The sequence below is a fragment of the Nesoenas mayeri genome, assembly GCF_963082525.1.
Source record: "Nesoenas mayeri genome assembly, chromosome: 3".
Lineage (NCBI taxonomy): Eukaryota > Metazoa > Chordata > Aves > Columbiformes > Columbidae > Nesoenas > Nesoenas mayeri.
The window spans coordinates 43007719-43031480 of NC_137544.1; the positions used below are offsets into that span (position 1 = coordinate 43007719).

At 38.1% G+C, this 23762-nt stretch overlaps 1 protein-coding gene across 2 annotated transcripts in view; it reads right to left on the reverse strand.

Moving 5' to 3' along the window:
* Positions 1-23762, reverse strand: part of PNISR (PNN interacting serine and arginine rich protein) — a 30116-nt gene that overhangs the window by 5635 nt on the left and 719 nt on the right. For both annotated transcript variants that reach the window (XM_080341788.1, XM_080341787.1), the window contains exons 2-10: positions 11807-11925; positions 10273-10458; positions 7050-7273; positions 5201-5387; positions 4707-4897; positions 3964-4101; positions 2823-2922; positions 2067-2120; positions 604-774 (exon numbers count right to left, since the gene is read on the reverse strand). In XM_080341788.1, the coding sequence (XP_080197914.1) occupies positions 604-774; positions 2067-2120; positions 2823-2922; positions 3964-4101; positions 4707-4897; positions 5201-5387; positions 7050-7273; positions 10273-10458; positions 11807-11894 (1339 nt within the window). In that variant the 5' untranslated portion in view covers positions 11895-11925. The remainder of the gene's footprint in view (positions 1-603; positions 775-2066; positions 2121-2822; positions 2923-3963; positions 4102-4706; positions 4898-5200; positions 5388-7049; positions 7274-10272; positions 10459-11806; positions 11926-23762) is intronic.

Consider the following 23762-nt stretch of genomic DNA (forward strand, 5'->3'; position numbering starts at 1 on the left):
TATGAAGCTACAGCATATGGACACAAACCTCAACTACAACTGAGAAGAGCAAGTGCAAAGAAACTGCAGCCTCCCACTGTACATTCTGAAAGGCGCACTGCTTGAGATTGTGTACTAGAAAAGCAAGTTTTTCAGATGGCGTGAAATGAGCTTCACATACTTTAAGTATACAACTTTAGGGAATCAAGTTTATACAGACTGCAGTCTGGTGAACAAAGGTGAAATGTATCCCCTAATCGCAACTGAGATACTAGTATTTAAAAAAAATATATATTATACATACACACATGCATTTTTATAGAGATACTGTTATTTATATTGCACAAAATCAATAGCATATAGATGTATATGCACCGTGTCTGTTCTTTAAACAGTGAAGTAGAATAGCTTATGGAAAAGACTACATGAATTTTTTTATTAGAAAGAAAAGAAGCAAATCCCACTTTGATCAAGTAGCGCAGACATCTTTCTGTTAAAACTTTTAAATTAAGAACATTCTTTCTAAACTTGGCTTAAAATGCATTTTCTCTCCTACCAATTTACATATACTCAGCAGTAAACTCCACATATAGCAGCACCGTAAGAAGAAATGATATGATTTACCTTCTAGCTGTTTCTCTAGTAGTAGTTGCTGTTCTCTCTCTTTTCTCCAAAATGCTTCCTGTTTTTGCCTGATTCTGTGTCGTAATTCCTCATCATCAGTATCAGATGATTCAGAGCCTCTGTCACTCCTCTCATCTTCACTGTCTCCTGATCCATAACCACCCAGTCCACCTGCGTGCATAAAGTCCAGTCTATCACGAGGAAAGATTAAGCTTTGTTCTTAATATTTCTGTGGGGCAAAGAGGAGGGTAACATTGCCCTTCCTTCACTTCCTCTTCTCTGAAGAAGTCACTTTATTCTGGTAAGCGCCAAAGTTGTTTGACTGGCGTGATCAAGGCCCCATATCTGCATTGATGCTCACTGTCTGGTTCTACTCCTTCTGGAACAGCTTGTCTATTTTCAGCAAGCAACCGCTGTGATCACAGTACTTTTTCCATTGTATGGAAGGGCAAAAAAAGCTCCCTGCAGAGATCGTAACAATGCCTGCCTCTGTATCGACAACTGCACAGAAAATGCCTGGGATCTGTCCCAGAAGACATCTCTGAAATGACTTCAGCCGCCTCCGTAGTCCAATGCTACAGAAATTCTGAATGCCATATCAACTTGCCTATATTGATTTAGAAAACACTGCACTTTGACAGGTACAGAGATGGAACAGAAATGGACTTTCTTCGCTAGAGATATTAATAACTACTGGACTGATAAAAAAGATAAAGTCAATTTAAACATCTGACATGGAGACATCTTACTTCCTTTCAGTCTGAGGTTCTTATCATCTTTATTGAGTTCGTTTTAAAACATGTAAATACTTGTGATGACAACATTCAACTAATTGAAAGGAATTCCAAGTAACAAGCACATAACTGATGACTGACACTGTAGTATGTTTTAGATGATAAAAAGCATGTTGGGAAAGATCTTTTGCTGTTGTGTCTCAAGCTGGAATTTCAGTCTCTTTTCCTGTGTTGTTTCTGGTAATATATGATACAGGAGTCTCTGTGCCTATGTAGCTTTTCAGTAAAATAATAATTCCAAAGATTATAATATTTTTATTTATAGACTTTCGCATTACTCTTCTACCAACTTTCCCTTCTTGTTTGGATGGATCTAAATAGCAGAAAAATATAAACCAGTATTCCTCTCTCTGAAGACTGCAGTGTGCTTCTGAAACAATCACATTTTGAAAAGTAAATTTATCTAAAGTTTTTATGTATTTTCAAAATCAGGGCAAGACTCTCATACACTAACTCACACTGACTAGTCCTTTACTCCAAAAACCATCCCACTTACATCAGTAGGATTACCTGTGGAACAAACAAAGGTGCTGATAATGATAAAGTTATTGGAAAGTGACCCATGCTCCCAGTCAATTAAAATCTAGTTTCAAAATGCAATTTCTAGAAACGCAAGGCAAGAGTGAAACTCCCCCTTTAAGCCCTCTCAAAAATAAGGAACATACTTACCGAGTCCAGTGAGGGAAGCCAGTGCACTGGACTGTGCCAGCTGTTTTGCAGGAGCTTTGTATCACATCAACAACAGGAACAACATGTTAACACAAATAGCCACGATTTCATAGTCATGAGTCTACGGTATTGTTAAATCTACTACTATTGCTGTTCTTTGGAGGGAGAGAAGAAACATTAAAAACGCATCATCCATTTAAAACCAATTCTAGATTTTCTGACCATGAAGACTTAGAACTGCAAATTAATAGTGAACAGAAAAACAGAAACATATACGCATAAATCATTTTCCAAGTTACAGCATCTGCACATAATTTTCAAGTTTCAGTAGTTACATATTTAGATTAACTCAGTTATGTTAAAAAAAATTGTTATGTAAATACATGTTAATAGTGAAAGCAAATGAATTACTAATTGAGGACACAAAGTTTGTCTCTTTTCAGTTCTGAACATCTAAGAACTTGAGATAAAGATGACAGCATTTAGAAACAGCTACAACTCAAGAGCCATTGACAAACAGGTACCGTTTTAACTAAATAAATGAATTGTATGAAAGAAATGGAATAACTGAAGTAACTCACAATACACTGCACAGGACAACAGTACATGATTACTGTATTTGAACTCTACCAAGCTGGATGCATTATACTGGAATTGTTCTTGGGGGATAACTATGGAGGTTAAATGTTCTAGAGACATGCAAGTATAGAATATTCACAGAAGAAACTAAAAAAAATTTAAAAAGAATTGGCATACCTTTAGTTGCTTTACGGTGAACATCTTTGGCCACATAATAAATTTCTTCATTTGTGACATCTAAGAGAATCTCTGTCAGCAGCATTTTTGTCAGCATCATCTGAAGAAAATTGTACATACAATAAAGGCCAAAACCTCTTGAATAAATGCTGCATTCAACTTATGTCCACAGAACGTCACTTCTTTTAATGACTAAGAAATTACTCTCCTGCACATTTCATTTAATGATTTCTTTCAACAGACGTGACTTAAAAACCTAAGTCTGAAATTGTTTAAATTTGACCTGACTTCAGAACTTTCAGAACAGTTTGTATTTTGACTGTGAACTGTATTCACATACATTACACAGCTATCTACGGCACTAATGCATAATGTCAAAGATGATACAACAGATTAATATGTAAATTAGAAACGTACTTAAACTAATCCCATTAATTCTTTCAAAAAAAAAGAGCACATTTCTGGCTGGTATGCTGTCTCACTGATCCCAATCCTTCACAATTCATCAGAGGTTACCTATATAGGATTTTATTATTACATATTTACTACAAAAATTGATATGTTGGTAGCTAGCTCTCCAAGCTGCTCAGTCTGGTCACGTGCTTTACAAAAATATATTCAAACTTTTTAGAATTCAGGGCCTTCATTAACTAGGTTTCAGTTGTACAATTAGCACACAACTATGATCTTGAAGTACGAAGTTTCTGCAGATACAGTGAAACTGTTGCTGGTCTAGGACTTAGATTTTTAACACTTCCTTGCAAGAATGTATTTCTTAGACTTCCTTTCATAGGAACTGAGGTTGAAGCATAGATTCAGACAGGTACACTTAATCATTAGAAGTTTTCAGGAATTTGACAAGTTAAGCAAAACCACAGAATTAATACTGATCCACATGAAGATTATAGTCCTTACACTTTTTCATTACTGTCCTAAATATGAGTTCCATAACCTATATCTGTGCCTATATGAGAAAGACAGCATCATAAAGAGACACGCAAATATAACCGACCTTCCCCGTATGGTGTGTACTATTCCTCTATTGGCAGTATCAGGCAGAGAAGAAGTGTTCTACTTTGCTATGCTCAAAAAATACGAGCAAATAGACAGAAATACTTAGCCCAAATGACATTACTAATACCATTTGATATTCCTTTTCTTCTTCTGTCATTTCTGGTTCACTTTGCTCCTCTTGAGGAGCTGGGGACGGACTCCTGCTGATTTTCCCAACACTTACAGCTTCTGTGTTTTCAGCATCTTCATCTTCCTCATCACTGTCCTACAAGAACATCATGCATTTCAGGAAAATCTTAGAAGTGAAGCTCAGTAGTTTCTATTTATGACAGTCAACTTGATGTACTTCATACTGAAATCTGTATTATATTTATCATAGAACTATTTCTTTTGTCCCCTCCTAATAAACATGCAGATACCTCTCTAGCCATGTGAGCTAAGTACCTAGTTGCAGTTCACTGCCACACAGGTACTAAAAACTGCAAACAAATCAGATAACTGCTAAGTGAAGGCAAGACAAGGCTTCCTAAATGGGCTCACTTCAGCAAATAACAGTATCCAGATTTTTTCAGCTACTGATTTGGAATTGAAACCCCCAAACCCTACGTATGCTCCCAAAATACAGAAAAGAAAAAAAAGCTCAATTTAATTATTTGTTCTTTTCTACTACAGAAAAAATAATTTATTTTTGCATCTCAGACATTAACAACTTCAAAACACCAATTAAGTATCAATAAACCAGCAGCTTAACTTTAAGCAACAGAAACAAAGAGGTCACCAGGAATACACAGTCTCTGTTTGGAAGAGACCAAAAAATCGGTATCTTTCAGGAAATACAAACCCGAACAAAAAGCAAACCCTTCTACTTACAAATTTACTTTTCTGAGGTAACCGTGGGCCGTCCCCTTCTTCAGCCTCCTCATTTTCCTTTTTTTCTTTTTTGGACATCTGTGAACGTTGCTGCTCCATCCTCTCTTTTTCCAATTTTTTCTGTTTTTCTCGTTCCATCTTTTCCAGGCCCTCACGAATCCAGGCGGGCAGAGTTCTACGCTTCACAGCATCTACATAAGCAAGGTTTGTGGTTTTGTAAGATGAAAAAAAAACCCAAACAAACAAACGAAAAAAAAACAACAACCAACCAAACACCTTCCCCTGCCAAAAGAAAAAAAACCCAAACAGAAAAGCAAACCCTCCATCCCAATTCAAACAAGCCACACAGCTGATTGTGGGGAAAAACAACATTTATAATAGCTTTTTGTTTCCCTTTTTACTTTATGGAAAAAAAAAAAAAAGCCTTCAAATTCTGCTATTCTTTCTAAAACACGGCTTTTACATTTTTTCATTAAGGAGTGGTTAACATGTACCAATCTGTGGAGGCTCCTGCTTCACAGGCATCGCAATAGGTGAACGCTGTCGGTCTCTGAATGAGGGTCTCTCCCTTCGGTTTTGAGGAGGTGCAGAAGATGCTGGTGGACCTGGCGGTCCTGGTGGTCCTGGCTGCCAATAAGGTGGGTGAAATCCACCTTGAGGTGGACCAAAAGCAGCCCCATGCTGAAAGAGTAATGCAGTTTATTTTTCTTCACATGACAACACTAAATATGGCATGTGCGTAAGTTGGTCTACAGAAATCCATGCAAGTAGGAATCCACAATTTCTAGGCTACTGAGATCTCTCAATCTCTTTTTCTGTGGCCCCCAAGAAACAAGACTTCCTTAAATACTTATATAAGTAGGGATACTAATGAAGCTGAAAGGGCTTGATTCAACCAAACTCTTTTAATATTGTGCTAAATATTCAGCCCTATAATCACCATCTATCTTCAGCAGTTCCTTGCCAGCTTATCATCAGAGCATGCAGTTAAATGAAAAGTACACAGAGCTAAGATTTAAAAGCCTAGCTATGCTAGCAGTCTTTCCTTGTAACTACAACACAAGGACAAAAATAATAAGTTCAAGCTTTTATTACACAAGAATTTTGCACTGTGCACTTTCCAGTAATCATTCACAGATGTTATTGGTATAGCTGGTGAAAATATTAAATGCATAAATATGTGAGTTTAGGACAGACCCTGGGTTCTGAGCAAGATGTATACAATCCAAAAGTCACACGTCTTGAGGCATACAGGAGGGGGGGCTTGTTTTAATATTTGCTGCCCAGAAATGCCTAATGAAACTATTTAAGAGGAGAGTGCTTAGGAATAAATTTATAGCATTATTTCTTAAAAGTTATATTCTTTTGACTATTTAAATCAGTAGTGGTAGAAGCACTCTTCCACTACAATTTTTGGTCAAGCATCCCTCTGTTATTTGCTGTTAAACAAGTCTTCTGTAGTATTTAGAGAAATTAATTTTAGAGAGTTCGTCCCACAATAGTAAACAAAAGAAATTATAATAAACTAGTGTATTTGAAAATAATTATTTCACTTTCTAACAATATTGCTGAACAAGAGAATTTAATAATAGAAAAAAGCAGGCCAGAAGACAGAAACACGTTGCTGCCCATCTTCCCTTGGGTTTGTTTACAAACAGAAGGCAGGTGTTTTAACAGGTACAGTTCATCATTTAGATCAAGAATTTGGAAAGTACTGAAAACAGGGGAAAGATCCAAAACTTCTTTGTACTTCAAGATTTGTGCAATGCCCTCTGCTATTATTACTGCTAAAACCACCTACAGATTATGGTATGCAGTTTATATGCCAGAATTAAGAAAAAATTGGCTGTGGATTTTTTAGAAATACCATTGTTTATTCAAATAATCACAGTAGATAGATATGGAAAAGATCAATGGATCATCCAGTCTATCTCCCTGCAAATACAGGACTGTTCCCTATAGTACATTATCTAGTGTATTTAAGTATCTATTTCTGAACTTTATTTTTTCCCCTCTTCTTCTTCTTCTTTTAAAAAAACCCCAACAAATCTACATAATATTAATTCATATACTGGAACACAGTGTTTCATTTTAATATTGCAGACAACAGCCACTTCTCATTGCTAGTGTAGAAAAAAACCCAACTTTGGCCCCAAAACGGAACTGAAAACTCTAAAGTCTCTTCTGTAAAGTATTTGGTAAAACTGTATCTTAGCAGATAACAGATTCTGTAGATGTTTGTAGAACTGAAGAATGAAAGTCGCCGCTAGATGATATTAGAGGAACACATCCACGGAAGGGACTCTGCGCGTCTACAATACTAAAGCAACAAATATGTTTCACCTGATAGTCAAACTGGTTCACTGGCCCCATTGCAAAGTTATCGGGAGGTGCCCCAAAGTTGTGATTGTTCTGGTTAAATATATGCCTGTTGTCAGGAGTAAATTCCCCACTGTCCTGACTGTTGCTGTCTTCAGATGGAGGAACAATTTCCATTTGATTTGGGGTCGAAGCCATCCACTGCTGATCTGGAGGTGGGTGAGGGGGCTGGTGAGGCATTCCCCATTCTGTTTAGGATTCAGAATACAATTCAATACCAAGTTAGTATGATTTATATGAGTCGTCAATCACTCAATGTTCTTGTATTTATCACAAGGCTTCTCAAAGCAACACAGACGATGAAGTTATAAAGAATCATCAATCTACAGACTGTATTACACTGTCTCAATAATTCTTCAACTAAACAAAGGAAATACGAATAGCTGTAGCTGAACTAAAACACAGGGGGGCAGAACTGGACAGACAAGCTGTAAATTTCTTTTTATAAATTTCCAGGGATATTGAGTCCTCTATAGCACTTACAAAATGTGTACACTTTTAAAGAACTGCTCCTACTTCTCTGTTTCTATGTTATTTCAACTTCTAAAGAAATGAGCTATTTTATTCCTTTGCATAATAGACTTACAAGACCTATTATGAAAAGCAAATGATTTTGCGAGCAGCAGAACCACTGAAATCTGCCTTCCAAAGTCTTGTGTCTTCAGAGTGGGTAACTCCCTGGATTCTCCAATATCTAGCACAGGTCCAAGCATAAGCTATAATCACAAGCCCTCAAACACAAGCTACAACTGGATAACAGAGTGAAAGGGTTTAAGGAATGAATTCATAATATGTGGCCATAAGCTTTGTCTTCTTAAGAAATCAGTGTAAAAACTATGTCCACTATGAAGACACTTTCAGACTACAACAGCATCCCCTTGCAGCTTTCACCAGTAACAGAAGTAATATTAATACCTCACCTCTCAGGTTAACTCCTACCTTCCATCCAGTCCTTTACTAATTCTTTCAATTTTTCTAATTTTTACTGTCCTTCCAAACTGCATCATAATTGGATCCACTACTGCAGCAAATAAAAGGGTTAACATAGCTTTTCTACTTGGTTGTTCTTTTTTTTTTTTTTCTTGTGTATCTTCAAAGATTGTATCACTTGTTTCACTCACACTGTCATTGTGGTAGGTCATGTTTAGCTGATTAATCAAATCTTTTCCCAGAGTCAATACTCCTAAAATATTCTAAGGGACACAATCCTTTAAGTGTAGCTTACAAGAGTTATTGTTCATAAATATCTGTGTTAGTATTTGACAGTATTTAAATGCCCTGTTTCCTTCAAGCCAACTGACTTGAAAGTCACATAAGATTCTGTTTTCATCTGTGGAACATGAATGCCTTCAAAATAAGGCATTCATGATGCTAGTTACACAGTTCATTTTCAGATTGTCATTTTGCTTTTTTATTAGTAGCACGTAAGGCGCTTTTGGATCCAAAAAGAAACTTGGAAGGAGCTTGAGAAAGATGAAGCTTTGTAGAAAGAGGGTAAACGCATGAAGAGAACTTGGGCTAAACACACATGCTACAATTTAGTTTGTATGCTGTGACTGCTTTTACACATTAAGAATCACATTGCCTTAATTAAGGGAAGCTGGGTCATATCCACATAAGCATGGTCTTTATCAGTGTTAAAAAATTTGGGAAAACAGCATATCCTTATGACAACAAAATGCACTGGCACACTGTCTCCCAGGTGATACATCATTCTCACTCCTAGATCTAAGATGTTTTCCTGTTCTGTATTTTCTGGGTGAGCCTGGGCTTCTAACATTTATAATTATCAGTGAAATGTCTTCCTCACTTCTATCATTCTGTGACTATTTGCAAAAACTACCACTTAATATATTATTCTCTTTCACCTCACAGACAAAAAAGCATAGAAGGAAGAACTCACCTCCACAGGATCATATGAAAAACAAGTTATCCCATAATGACATGGTATTTTTGTGAAAACCTCTACTTACTATACAGAAATACAGCTAGAATACCCTCTATGTTCTGACACATAGTAAAGTTAAAATTCTTACATGTGGCTACAATAAATCCTAGCCCAGGGCAGGCAGGTTAAACTTAAGTGAAACCTGATGTCTACCTCCCTTCTGTTATGCACGTGTAACAACCACCAATGACATTTTAACCCTACTTTCATTAAAAACTGCACTTAAACAAATTGGAATAGTCACAGTGAAAACTGGAGGTGTTATTCTTTCAGTTATTACCAGAATCAAGCATGAAATGCAGTTTTCACTGAGACAACAGAAGGCATGCACACAGGTTGACTACCTACCTTGCTCACACATTTCAAACTGGATTATAGAGTGGTGATACAACAAACCTTTCAGAAGACTTTCAGAACACAACTTCAGAACAACTTCAGAAAAATTCTTAGCAGAAAATACCTATCTCTACCCCATGCTTATTGTCAATGTTCTTTTATGAAGTTTTAAAAAGAAAATTAATTTTTTGGCCAGAGCTGAATTTTTGAGGAAGTTATAAGGAACTGAAAATATTCTATACTAACAAAAGCATTCAATCAAAAATTACACAGATTACAATCTCATACATAAGTCAAAAAGGGCAAATACAAAATATATGAAATATGTCATAAAAATATATTTTACCCCCAGCATTTTGCTTATCTCCTTTTTCTAGGATTTAAGACACCTAAAGCCAGCATTTGCTAGTTACACTCTGAACTCATATTACATGTCAAGATCGTGCCAGAAGCAGATATTACACCACAGGAGAGAGCAACAGATGCTCTTAAATTTTGAGGCATCCTTTTGCCTTCAGTGCTGCTGTTCCTGTTGCAGTAGAATAGGCAAGAAAACATATAAGATCCAGGGAAATAAATATGTAACTGCAATTCACATTTTATCTTTCTACAACATTCAGGGACAGAACAAATCTTTTGCATATATATATTATAGGCCATTTTTTAAATTTTATAGAGACATTACTGAGTTGTGTTATCAGACCTTCGTGCCTGTACTGGTACCCATTTTGTGGAACACTTGACTGGAAAGTAGCAGCTGTGATACTCAGTTAATTAGTTGATGCTACTGATAGTTTTGCATATTGAAACCTGAGGGACAGGGCATATTCATACCCCAAAACACCTGACAAAAATAGAATTTCATTACATTAGAAAAATGAATGAATGGGAAGGAAAACAAACCTGGCTGCCACATTCTGTTGAAGTTGGGATCCCCCTGAAAATTATTATGGTTGTTTGGACCAGACTCTATTCCTGAAATATCCTGTCCATTTGGCATCATTCCTTGTTGTTCCACTACATTCTGCTGCCCTGAGGCTTCTCGCTGAGCAATCCATGCTTGAGCTAATGCAGCCCAGTCAATCTGGCCTAAAATAAACAGAGGAAATTTAAAAGGTTAGTATTCACAAGTCTGAAGTTTAACACTGTTTCTCAATTATACGTCTCATTGCTCAAGAGAAACAGGCAACGTTTACCTTCAGCAAATATTATACCATGAGTACCATTGAAACTTATTCACAGTGTACAATAAAACAAATTGAAAGCAAATGTCAAAGTGTATATACTTGCTGAAGTAGTTTCTCTGCATATGTTCAAAACACCATAAAGTAGATTATTTTAGGTTCACATTAGCACTGAATGGGTGGTAGTAACACACTTTTTTCATAAGTGAACTTACTTTGATATAAGAAAGAAATATATCTAGCTTCAAATTCTAAATTCCTGATGATTCAAGTGTAATAAAGAGGTATCACTGGAAAACTACATCTTGTAATGTATACTCCTTGCATAACTTTTGATTTCTGGAATGTTATGTTACAGTTCTCTCCCCTCTTTTTTTTTTTCCTACCACTCCTATCAGTGAGCAAGTAAATGGCACTCTCAGATGAGGACACCAGTAAGTCTTCTGCTCACTGGCAAGTCAGGAAATCTCTCTAGTGAAGTTACAGAGATTGAAGTGACAGAAAGCAGTGTAAAACCAGTGGGCCCGATCACCCTGCCTGAGTATCAAATGTAGTCCTCCATTCTCTTAATCTTTTTCTATATTTCTCTTGATACTTTGAATTGTTGTCACTTCACTCTCAATTTAAGGCAAATTACATTTTATTGTTAAGAACAGGTGCTTGTTTTGAGGTTTGTGTATGTGTGTCTCGTTTTGCTTGTTTGTTTTGTTTGGCTTGTCTTGGTTGGGTTTGGCTTGTTCGGGTTTTTTTTGGTTTGGTTTTGTTTTCTTTGTTGTTTGTTGGGTTTTTTTTGTTTTGGGGGGGTGGTGTTTGTTTTCCGTGAGGGAAAAAATCCAAACAAGAGATCATGGTTATCACTTCTGTAATCTTAAACAAATATTGACCTTAAAGTGAGAGCTTTTCTGTGTATACATCTGCATTAGTACATCTGCCACAGATATTTGCTCAAATAAAAGATTCAGCCTGGCTACAGAACTGACAGGGATACAGATTCTGTAAAAACTACATGAGGTCTAAATGTTGATCTATATGACTGGCATAATGTTGATAATTTCTCCAGGATAACTCAGGTTGCTTGTCTTTATTTTGCACATTAAATATTAACTATGTCAAAACATTTGAGAAACATAATAAATGTATTATCTTGACAGCAGCTACAAAAAAAGCAAGTATCCGTCATGCTCTGCAACAAATATTAAAAATTCAAATGACAACAGATTAAAAACAATCCACAAAGCTTTCTATATACTTACTTGGATCTTGCTGGTGTTGAAATGACTGCATCCACTGCTGTTGGTTCAAAGGCCATTGCTGCCAAGGTTGTCCACCTTGATCCCACATCTTTTAAGTCTTTATATAGTCTATATTTCAACTAAAAATAATAGTTGTATGTTTAAACAGATGCCCATGAAATATCACATAACTGAAACTTACATAAGTGCAGATATAGTTAAGCCTTGCAAAGCAAGCTGAAGCAATGCTGGCTTAATATTTTAAGCTGGAAGAAACAGTTCATCCTTTGGATTAATATCTGAAAACATTACTGTAAGATTTCAGAAGACTAGCAGGCTCTGTATTGTTCAAAATAAATTAACTACAAAGTGATGTTCAAGGAGAGATATAACAAGTTTGTAAGACAAAAACTCATCTGACAGTAAATGCAATTTTAAAAAGTCAAATATAAGACATTACTTAAATGATATCCTTGCCTGTTTCTTACAGAAAAGACGTGTATTTTTCTACACAAGTGTCATGCAAGGCTGTTAAGCGAGACAAAGGAAAGTCACTGAATGGCAAAACACATCATTAACAATTGTGCTGGAGAACTGCACAGACACAAGACGGTGCCCCATATGTATTTTATGCATTGTACAGGCTCATTATAATTTCTAAATAATATATGCCTTCAAATCTGAGAAAGACCAAAAAAAAAAAAAAAAAAAATCACTGTTTAATTGTTCATTTACAACACATTCCTTTAAAATCACCAGAAACATTTTTGGTGCAGTGTTGCACTTCCTCAGTGAGCTGGCAGCAGCAGTACTTGGGCCTGAAGGGAGCTCCACACCCTGCTGTAAGTGAAGCTCCAGGACGAGCTTTACAGGACTTCGATGAGGCTCAGCAGTCTGCCAGGTAGGTATGTCTATAACAGCACACCAGTTCCTTCCACACTTTTGTATCTCTGGTGTCCACCCATCCTGCTACACAAGGAGGACCAGAGAGCAGCCACCCACACTGCTCCAAACTGCTTTTCTGAAGACAAAGCCTGGCAGTTTTGGGAACACTTCACTCCAACAACTGTTCCCAAATACAGGTAAAGGTAAAACTATACAGAGTGTGACCCCCCTCTGTTAAACAACTCCTTAACAGGCTTTCTACTCTCAATAAATATATCCTCACACTGCTCAACACAAAACCCTTGATTTCATGCTGTAAAAACTACCAACCCTGTAGGCTGATTCAAACACTCCAAACTTAAAAGAAACAGAGAAAAATTCATTCCTTAAGGTCAGAGGAGCAGCACACAAGACCTAGACGATGCTCGCAGCCGAGCGCAGCACAGAACAGATGAAAACAGCCAGTTCGCTCCCGAGGACACCGGCTCAGAGCAGCCCCTGGGGTGGCCGGCTGGGAACATCGCCCCAGCCCCGCAGACAGAACAGAGCAGAGCCGGCGTTCGGCAAACACAAGCAGAGCAATTAGAGCAGATCCCGCCTGCAAAGGAATCTCGTGCTTACACATTCCTGCAAATAATTGCGTGACTGCATGGGAAGAGAGCATCACGCTACAAGAATGCATGAAAAAAAAGCTGTACGTAACATCATGGGGTGTTGGGTCATGCAGAGGTGAATGTAAGCTCATATTTTACATTGTCAAATTTTACTTTTAATCTGAAAAACAGTAGATCACCTTTGGTTTGAGACTGCTTACATTCAAGCCAGTGCAAAATCAGATGTGCGTGGCTCAGAAAAATTCAGTTGCCAATGCATCTTTGGCGGCTTTAAACAAGACTAGATCAACTTTGGGAACCGGGTGGGAGTACTGGGCAAAACCTACTTTGCTACTTTCAAAATCTTTTCATGCCAAATTAAGTTGGTGGGGTTTTTTGTTTGGTTGGGTTTTTTGTTTGTATTTTTTTTTTAACTTTTCTTTATGATATTCAAACTTTTAGTAGGTGAAGACAGTGTTTTTCTTTCGTGGTATTTTTGTTGGTGGTGGTGGTTTTTGTTTGTTTGTTTTACCTGTGAAATTTCACTAAAATAAACTCAGCAAAAGATTTAGAAAATTATAATTTTCAACCAATAATTACGAGGTAGGTCTGCATATAACTGAAAGCCTGAATGCCAAAAACAAACCGCGATTTTTCACACAGTTAAAGAAATTATGGAAGTGCAGCAATATTAAGAGCACCTCCACAAATTCACCTGAACTGGAACCTCCTCAACACAGACTTCACTTGATTGGATCAGGTGAGATTTATTTTTATTCAACTGCCTATATCTCTGTCTTAAAATCCTGGACACTCAGGATTTATTTTACAAGCTCCAGCTAATGCAGTTAGCTTGTAATAAACTTTTGTACCTGTTAAAACACTTACAAGGTATCTGGTTCTCATGGATTCTGCACTGAAAAGGATGCTTAGTATTCTACCCTTTCTGTCTTTTTTCTCTCTCTACTGACAAACTAAAGCATTAGTTTGGAATGTAAGGAGATCTAAGATAACAAATTATTCCAAATCTCCTCTGTATAACCTGCCTCCAAGACAGTCACTATCTTACTATTTTACAAGGTGTTAAAATAAATTAATTATTTTGTTTGTTTGTTTGGTTTGGGTTTTTTTGGCAGGGTGTGGGGACAGGGGGAGATAACCTGCACTCCTCTGGCTGCTCCAAGACATGTTTCATGTGTCAGCACTGACCTGGGACCCAGTGGGCAGCTGGGATGTGTCTGTTTTGGTTTGGAAGGTCAGAGCCTCTCATTCAGCACCAGCTGGCTTCGGGGCCAGAGGAAAAACCCCAGTTGGGCTTTGTTAGCTTACATAGCTGCTTCTCCATCACTCTGCAATATAATATGGCCTAGAGTCTTCAGCTTTCCTAAGAGAGATTATTTCACCTTATTATCACTGTTTTGGGAAGAGAAATAGGTGGGGAAGTGCAAAGCAAGAGATCAAGACACGGAGCCAATTTCTATTTTGATGCACAACAGTATGACAAGACAGCAACAACTGTGTAAAACCTTGAAGAACTTCAACATTTGGTTAATTCCATTTATGCCATCTAGAGCAGATTGCTTTAATATCACTGCCATTTGAAACTGCTAATTTTAGTTTGTGAACTGTATTTTAAAGCTTTTAATTCTGTACTGCGTTTGTACTTTCATTACTTTCCTGAAGAAATGCTGATTTTCATACATTGGCAACTACCAAACATGCTGGCTTTCTAGCACACAGATTCATTACCAAATCTAGTGTAAAAACTTTCTTTACGAATCAGAAATATGTACTACACAAATACTTCAGCAATTATATCACTTTCTTATGCATCTGTATACGCACACACAAAAAGCCCTTTTTCAAATATCAAGTGAAAATTGGCCTAAACTATTTCAAATGTATTTCATCTTCATCATCATGCTATTTTTTTGGACAGAAACAGGAACTGGATAAGAAAGGGACAAAATCACCATCTTGTAATGTTTATAAAACTAACCTTAAGATATACTGGCTAAAAGAGAAGACCACGTGTATTCAAATATTTTTAGTATTGAAAACTAAATGATGTATTTTAATATGCAGTATTCAAAGCCAGTGAACAGAAGAGGTTTTTTTCTAAGGCCTCCTTCCATATGGTGACCTGAAACAGCAGGACACCATCATTTTCTGAGAAACAGATTTCCTTGCTTTTTTGCTCTAAAAGATAACTAAATAAATCTTATATACATCCACATCTATTAAATTATGTGCACGTTGGCTATTTGATGTTACTATTATGTAGAAGTAATGTACCTTTGTATACTGCTTATGAAACTTTACTGAGTATAATAAGAACTTGTCAACAGAAGCTCAGTATTGTCCCATCAGACATCACTGACGTTTTCCTTTGCAAGTGATGCTATTTTAAAGATGTCAAAAATAAAAACAGATCGACACAGGTCTTACCATAATGAACAAACCAGATGTGAGAGTTATAACACTTTTGAACCTTAGTGCCGTAATACTGGAAAGGGCACAAACTACTTCTAAAAGAACTCACAAAACACAGCAAAGAAAATGTAGCCTATTCTCCGTAATTTTAAAAGTACTGCAAAGGATTAATCCCCAATACAGAGGGAAAAAAAGCAAAAAACCCCAAACCAACAAACAATGCCTCTCCCTCACCAAATCTGTAACATAAAGGCTTGAAACAGCTGAAATCTCTTGTACAATTGTGTGTGACAAGAAGCAAACATCTTCCTGGGACACATCAAGGAGTAACAATGGAGAAAAGAGAATCAAAGTCCTCTCCCACCTAATTAAAATCTGCATTGCCAAAACTAAATTAGGATGCTGCCACAGTAATTATAAAAGAGTTTCGACTTCTTCTAAGGTTCCCAAATCAGCATCGCCTGAAAGAGGCTTCACGTAACAGAACAGACAGCTCTGAGCCCACTTCCCACTAGTGTGACAGGGCCAAATACAGAGCAGAACATCCAAATTGCAGAGAAACAAGCTTTATTTTCCCCTGGGCAGGGGGGAAAGGGTGAACACTGGCTAAAATCTACTAAATTCAAACATTAGCAAAACGCTTGCTTACTAACAGAGAGGTATATCAACCAAGAAGTCATTAAGACACTGTGTTTCCGATGTCTCCAGTGTACGCAACAGGTTTTGAAAAGGAAACAGGTTCAAAGAATGGTTCCGTTTTACAGGTACCTACTTGCAAAGGAAAAGGCAGATACTGCCCTCCCTTATGATGATGGGTTAAGGTTCTTTTACTTAGCTGTTCTATTGGATATAGCCTTTCTGCTTGCTCTCTCTGGCCAACACAAATGAACAAAAGAATGTTTACTGGTGTTATGGTTTAACCTGGCAGGTGGCTAAACACCTCACACAGCTGCTTGCTCACTTCCTCACAGTGTGATGGGGCACAGAATCAGGAAAAAAAAAAAAAAAAAAAAGGTAAACCTCAAGGGTTAAGACAGTTTAATAGGACAGCAAGGGAAAAGAATACTAATACTACTACTAATAATAAAATATATAAAAGAAGTGATGCACAATGCAACTGCTCACCTCTCATCAACTAATATCCAGACAGTTCCTGAGCAGCACCTACCTGGCTAACCTTTGCCTAGGTTGTGTACTAAGCATGACATCATACAGTATGGAATATCTGGAACATTCCTTTGCTCAGTTGGGGTCAGCTGTCCTGGCTGTGCCCCCTCCCAGCTTCTTGTGCATCTCCAGCCTCCTTACCCAAAGTCCTTAACTTGGTTTAAACACTGCTTAGCAACAAACAAAACCTCAGTGCATTACCAACATTCTTCTCAAACTAAATCCAAAACACAGCACTATACCAACTACTAGGAACAAAATTAGCTCTATCTCAGTTGAAACCAGGACACATTATCTGATGCCAGATCGCAAAACAGGAATCCAAATCTATTGAATATCTGTTTACCAACGAAGAAACAGAGCCGATTCATAATTACATGGGGTTTTTTAACACAGAAACACAATCACATGGGGAAAAGCAACCCATCAATTCACATTTAAGTTACATGTACTTAACATTAGGAAAAGTTAATGTGGTATCTTAAAATTTTACTAGAGTTCTTAAGAGTAGACATGTTCTGAAACTTGTTCTGTCATATGTTTAAAAAAAAAGGGGGAGGGATTCCTAATCAAAGGCTGGGCCTATGGGAACTTAATTCAAAGGCACAATCTGATGAAGTTTTATTACAGCAAATTATTGGTATTAAAACATGCCATCTTTGAGAGGATTGCTGGTGAAAGCTCCTATGCTGGCAATGAAAGCTGACATTGTGGCATAGACAGGACTTACCTTGATCCTCAGCAAATAGCAACCTCTGAGAGCCAACAGCACCCAGAAAAAAATAAAGCTGGTGTCCAACTCTCTACTATACTTTAGTAATTTACCCAACAAAAAGCTAGGTTAAGATACAGAAAGAAGAGATATTTTAAAAGGCACCTTTCCACTCCTCAATTGCAATGGACATCTCAGCTACAGATTATACCTCGATGTTACCTTTTTTCCTAAAAGAACAGTTTATCTCCTTTAACCTTCCTATTTGCCTGCAAAATAAGATATTTTCTGATACAGTTGTATCATCCGTCCAGACACAACACACACAATGAAAAGTTTACAATTAGAAGCTGCTTACCAGTAACCACAGTCTGAGTGATAATTCACATGCTCACCTTTAACTTTAGGAGAGTCCCCCCAGCACTCCCCACAAAACACAGCTCGGTTACCTTGAAGCAAATTATAGACTTGCACACTGACAGGAATGCCACCCTGTCAAGTAGAGCATGGTTTCCTGACAATTTCCTGATGACACAGTGCTTGATGAAGGTCCCCACAGCTAGTTTCACACTGCTGTCAAAGATGAGTCCATTTTTTAGACAAGACCACCCACACAACTTGAACTCTAATGGACTCAGCTCAGATTCCTTGGACAACTCTGCCTTGGCAGTTTCACAGCGTAAGCTCATAAAATTCATTATCCAGTTCAACAACACTTGTGCAGAGGTAACTACGCTCAGACCTCTCAACAACATGGAGGAGCAGTCTTAGGGAGTGAGGTTCAGTCCTGCAAATGTCAAAAGACAAAGCCCATATGTCATCCTGAAGATGCTCTTTTCCTTACATGTCTCATGACACTGGCTGCATCAGAACTGAAAAACATCAAGAAATCTCCCCTAGAAAAATAAGCAAGATCAGCCTCTAAATAGAATTTAATAGAGCTAATGGATAATCTGAATTGCTCCAATTCATGCAGACGGTCCAAGACAATAAGCACAAAGACTTACAAGTTAGGTCAGTTCCGGAAAAGCATCAGGAAGATAACTAATCATACCTAGCTGGCCAGGTAAGTACATCTAGCAGACTCACTCTTGCTTCAAGAACCTCCTGTCACTGTGACAATACGTTTCACCCCAATATGAACACTACACAGCATGTGAACTATGCAGAACATCTTGCACATAAACAGTTTCTGCAGAAGAGCTCTGGAGATTTTAAATGGCTTGTCCCACTAAATTCAATGAAAAACAATTATTCTTTGGGAGATTAAATTAAATAGCGGCAAGATTACCGCAGGCTGTCCCTTGGAGGAAAGTAGCACACACCTTCTGCTGTGTCATGAGCTGAAGAGATCAAGGTTAGGAACTCCTGCATTAGACATCAGTATCACTTGACCAGACCTTCAGGACACAATCTGGCAGTCTGGTTTATTCAAGCCCGTAGACAGGTCAACTAATGACAGATGATTCTAGAACCTACAAAACCTCAGTCAATAACCAAGTGCTTTCTGATGCAGCAGAGAGGCTGTTGCATCACCTTTCTGATAATGTTACTTATCATCCCTGAATGACAGGTCCATATGTGACATGAGATGGCCTGACAAGTTTTACTTGCAATCTGAGCTCTAATACACAGCTGCGTAAGTTCTTCTGGTTACTAAAGATCCTGTCTTGCAGGCCTTCCAAAGAGGCATTGCATTTCAGCAAAGCAGCATCCATTATCTAAATAAACAAAAAAGCTGAAACCGTAGGCCGTCATGCATACTTTGAGAGCACCTACACAGCTAATCTTTGGACTCCAAGGTTTAAAGACAACACACTCTTTTTGATATTCCATTCACAGGTCAGATATCTAGGTAAAACAGATGTTCCATCTCCTGTTAGATAACCTGCCATTGCAGCCAGGAATTTTTCCCTATCATTAGGTCTACACAGCAGCTGAAAGGAAGAAGCCCAAGAGATAGAAGTCCTGGTTTGTAATAAACTGTGAGTAGCGGTTTTGAAGCAAATAATCTGTGCCATTAGTCAGGCTATCTTTTGGCATAAGCTCAAAACAACACACACAGCAAAGGTACATCAGTCTCTGATGCTCTTTGTGGAATTCTAGGGCTGCAGAGAGTCATCCATGTCACACTTTGAGAAGGATGTCAAAAGCACCACACACTCTGTGGGCAGAGCTGCTCTGTCCCATACAGGTTTAGGCTCTGGAGACGGACATAAAGGAAAATGGAGATGTTTCAGAAGCTAAGGTCCTTGAAATCAGCAGCCTGATCTCTTATCTTTTGTGTGAATGCCTTATTCTAATGTAAGGTCTCTTCCTTTCATTCAAGGTAGTTGATATTGACTCTGTGAAGTTTTAGCACAGTGACTGAAGGTTTATGGTGAATTTCCATGATGAATTTTGTGGAGCCGTTGAGGTGCAAACAGGATACATCTAACCACACATTTACAACACCTGGAGCAAAGCAGTTAGTAGAAAGACAGGAATTAGACCAGTGTCACAAAGATTTCAAGCTGAATAGTGTTGCTTGAGACCTGTTTCTCCCCCACCTTCCTCCTACTATGCTACTGCTTTATCAGGGTCATGACAGTATAGACATCACTCATGAGGATAGAAGAACTAGTGCATAAATACTCTAGGGATACAACCCCAACACTTCATGTATTTCTCCCAAGTAATTACACAAAGCAGTTCATCCATGGTATTACTGACATCCAACGATGCTGGAGCCCAAAGTCAATAAAGGACAGACACTGTATAAACTCCAATAATATCTATCTCAATATACTCCAAACTAGAAGGAAACAAACTGAGCACTTCTTCCATGACTGTGTCACTGGAATAAAGAATACTATACTGGAAGAATCTGCATACAATAGGTGTGACTAAAAAGAGAGATGCAAAGGAAAAATGGCCTTACACACCCAGAGGAGCCCCTCTACCAAAATCTAATGCAGAAAGGGCACCACTGGAATCATCAGCTGGTGGTCTTAATGTGGGAGACCTAGGTAAGTCAGAACACCTCCACAGCTAAAAAGATGTGGGAATATGAAAAAGTACTGCACCCTATGCACCCATGTAGGAATGAACTCTAAGAGTTACTGCAAAAGGGGCACAAACACACATTCACCCAGAGCCAGAACAAACATAGACCCATCACTCAGACAAAAACATACCAGCTTCCATTTCACTTGGGAAAACTAATATTTACTACTATATAATACTCAGTTGCTGATTAGAAAATGAAGCATTTATGGGATGAGTTAAGTTTGCGATGGATCAGCAAAACCAGCTAAAATAACTATATTGACTACTACTCTGTTTCACCCATCCCACTTTTAGTTGGCCAAAGACTTCTCTACATCACCTAGAACATCACCATAAGTTGTTGCAGGTATTTAATACGCAGATACTATGCATCTTTTCTCTTCCTGAGAACCAGAAGCTACACCAACGTGCCTGCTGTGATCTGTTAGCAAGAAGTCCCGTCAAAAAATGTGTAAAATTCTTCCAGGTCATTTATAGTTGCGTATCACTGGAATGCTGAAAGTCAACTTCAGTAACTTCACTCCATTTTTTAACATCAGAACTATTCTTGGTCAGATTGAAGAACAAAGGGCTTCCAAGTACGTAACCAAGATCCAAAATACAGAACCAGAAAAAGAATTGAAGAAAACAGCTTGTTCAGTGTGTGCAAAGTTTTCCAAAACCTAATTCACACGCCAGCATGTCTGACTAATATCTACAGTGCTACCAAGATGAAGTAGGCTGAACAAAGGCCAAACTGAAAAAAAAAATTAAAGCACTATGAAAACTTCTTCAGTGACTCATTCAAGCAGTCTAGCTTCCAAGGTCTGTTATTTTAAACCTATCTCCACATATTCACCAAGCTGAAGCCAACCCTTTTTTTAAAACAAAACAAAACAAACAAAATCCAGACATTGGCAATGCAGGTATCATTTACTTTTTTTTTTGTATTTTTAAAATATAAGGACAAATACATGCTTTGATTACCATAAAGCACCGAAACCACTGCTAAAACATTTACTATCACAGAAATATCATAGTAACCTAAGTAGTTTTAGGAAAAAGTTTATTGGGTTTGGGAAAAAAAAAGTCTGATCTGATTATTTTTTGCACATATTGTTCCACTAGAACACCCGATGCTACATTTTCAATTAGCCATGTAACACAGCATTGATTTTTTTCTGAAGTGAACTGTCCATCTGCAACTTCCTCCTTAATTAACATGCTCCATACAAAAAATGAATAGCACCAATAACTAAATAAACAAACAACTATTCCTCACTGGTCATGAGCAGATATTACCCTCAATGATAAATACATTTATCACTTAATGAAAAGAGATCAGCTAGTGATTAAAGTGAGAATGTTTAATAAAACCTATCCACGGTATTATTTGTTGCCAAAGGCAGACACACAATCATGATGTACCTCAGTCATAAAAAGAAGGGAGACCAGACGCTCCTGTCTCCATAATATCTTTCCATAATGCTGCACCTAACTGAAAATCAAACATGATTAGGACTCCTTTGTTCCACTACAGGTTATATAGTGAGTTGTCCACTAAAAAATTGTGGAACTGTGCTAAATTTGTGGACTCTTCAGCCCTGCAATACCTCTGAGCCCAAAAGTGGAGAAGCCACTCTGTCAGAGTAGGAGCTTCCATGTCACACATGACAAAAGACAATACAGAAAGCCTCACAATGGCATAAGAGCAGAGATGACACATGGTTTGTTGCTACCCCAGACAAATTAAAAATCAGTAGCTTGTCTTCTGATTTGTCACTGACTGTCACTGTCAGTAATGCTAGTGACTTGATCCTGGACAAAGCCAAAGCTCCTAGTTCCCCATGTGTTCTACAGTCAGGTGGAGCCGCAGCATCTGACACCTCCGTGAGAGGCACCATCTCTCAGGGCAGCCTGACTCCAGAATGTGAAAGGGGTTTCTTACTCCTACACACAATACAGCTATTCAGCTGGACTGGACTGTCATTTGTAAACCTGTCTTTGTAAAATGATGCTTGAATATTGTCTGCTGGTAGACAGGTCTTACGCTTTGAAGACTACCATTCCTCATCTTTAAAAGGTGGCTGACCCTTTGCTTTAAAACAAATCCTTTAGAGCATCCCTTGCTCTCTGTATTCTATACCTTTCAATAAACATTATTTGCATACAAACATTTACAGGTATGACTGTAAGAAAAGACATGAACAACAACTAACATGGCTGAATGGTCTGTGTAGTAATTTTTTTCAGAAACTTGGTAAGTTTCAACTATGGCAGGACATCACAGAACCATCCAGTGGTTTGGGTTGGAAGGGACCTTCAAAGACAATCTGCCACGAGCAGAGACATATTCAACCAGATCAGGTTGCTCAGAGCCCCATCCAGCCTGGTCCTGAACACCTCCAATGATGGCGCATCCACAACTTCTCTGGGAAACCTGTTTCAGTTCCTCACCACTCTCATTGTAAAAAACATTTTCTGTATGTCCAGTCTAAATCTACCCTCCTCCAGTTGAAAACCATTGCCCCTTGTCCTGTTACTACAGGTTTGGGCAACAAGCCTCTCTCCATCTTTCTTACAAGGTGCCTTTAACTAGTGAAATGCTGCAGTGAGGTCTCCCTGGGGCCTTCTCCAGGCTGAACAACCCCAACTCTCAGCCTTTCTACAGAGGAGAGGTGTTCCAGTACTCTGACCATTCACATTCTTAAGTGTAAAGCCTAGCACATCTCATCCAAGTGTAATTCAACAGTGAACTTTGTGGGATTGTCAAAAAAAGTACTGAAAATCTACACGAATAAGCGTTTAATGCAAAAAGGCTTGCAAAACTGTGTTTTGTGTAAGGATTGATTTAGAAACATCCTGCATTTGCCAAGCTACTGAACCAGGCTCAGGAATCTTACAAATATTGCTGTGTGTGATGGTATTGTTAATTTTAGTTCTCTGGAGCCCTCCAGTGGAACGAACCCATGAGAATAGCCACGAAACCCACGGAAGAGCAGAAATATTTCATGAAGGCATTTTATCTGCAGGAGCCACAGGCTGCTGACAGCCTGCTACCAAATCCTGGTGCACGTGTTGTTTCCTACCGAGGTGACCGGCGACATGAGTCGATATTCTCCCGCGCGCCCCGAGGGGCGTTGCTTTGCCAGCAGGGAGC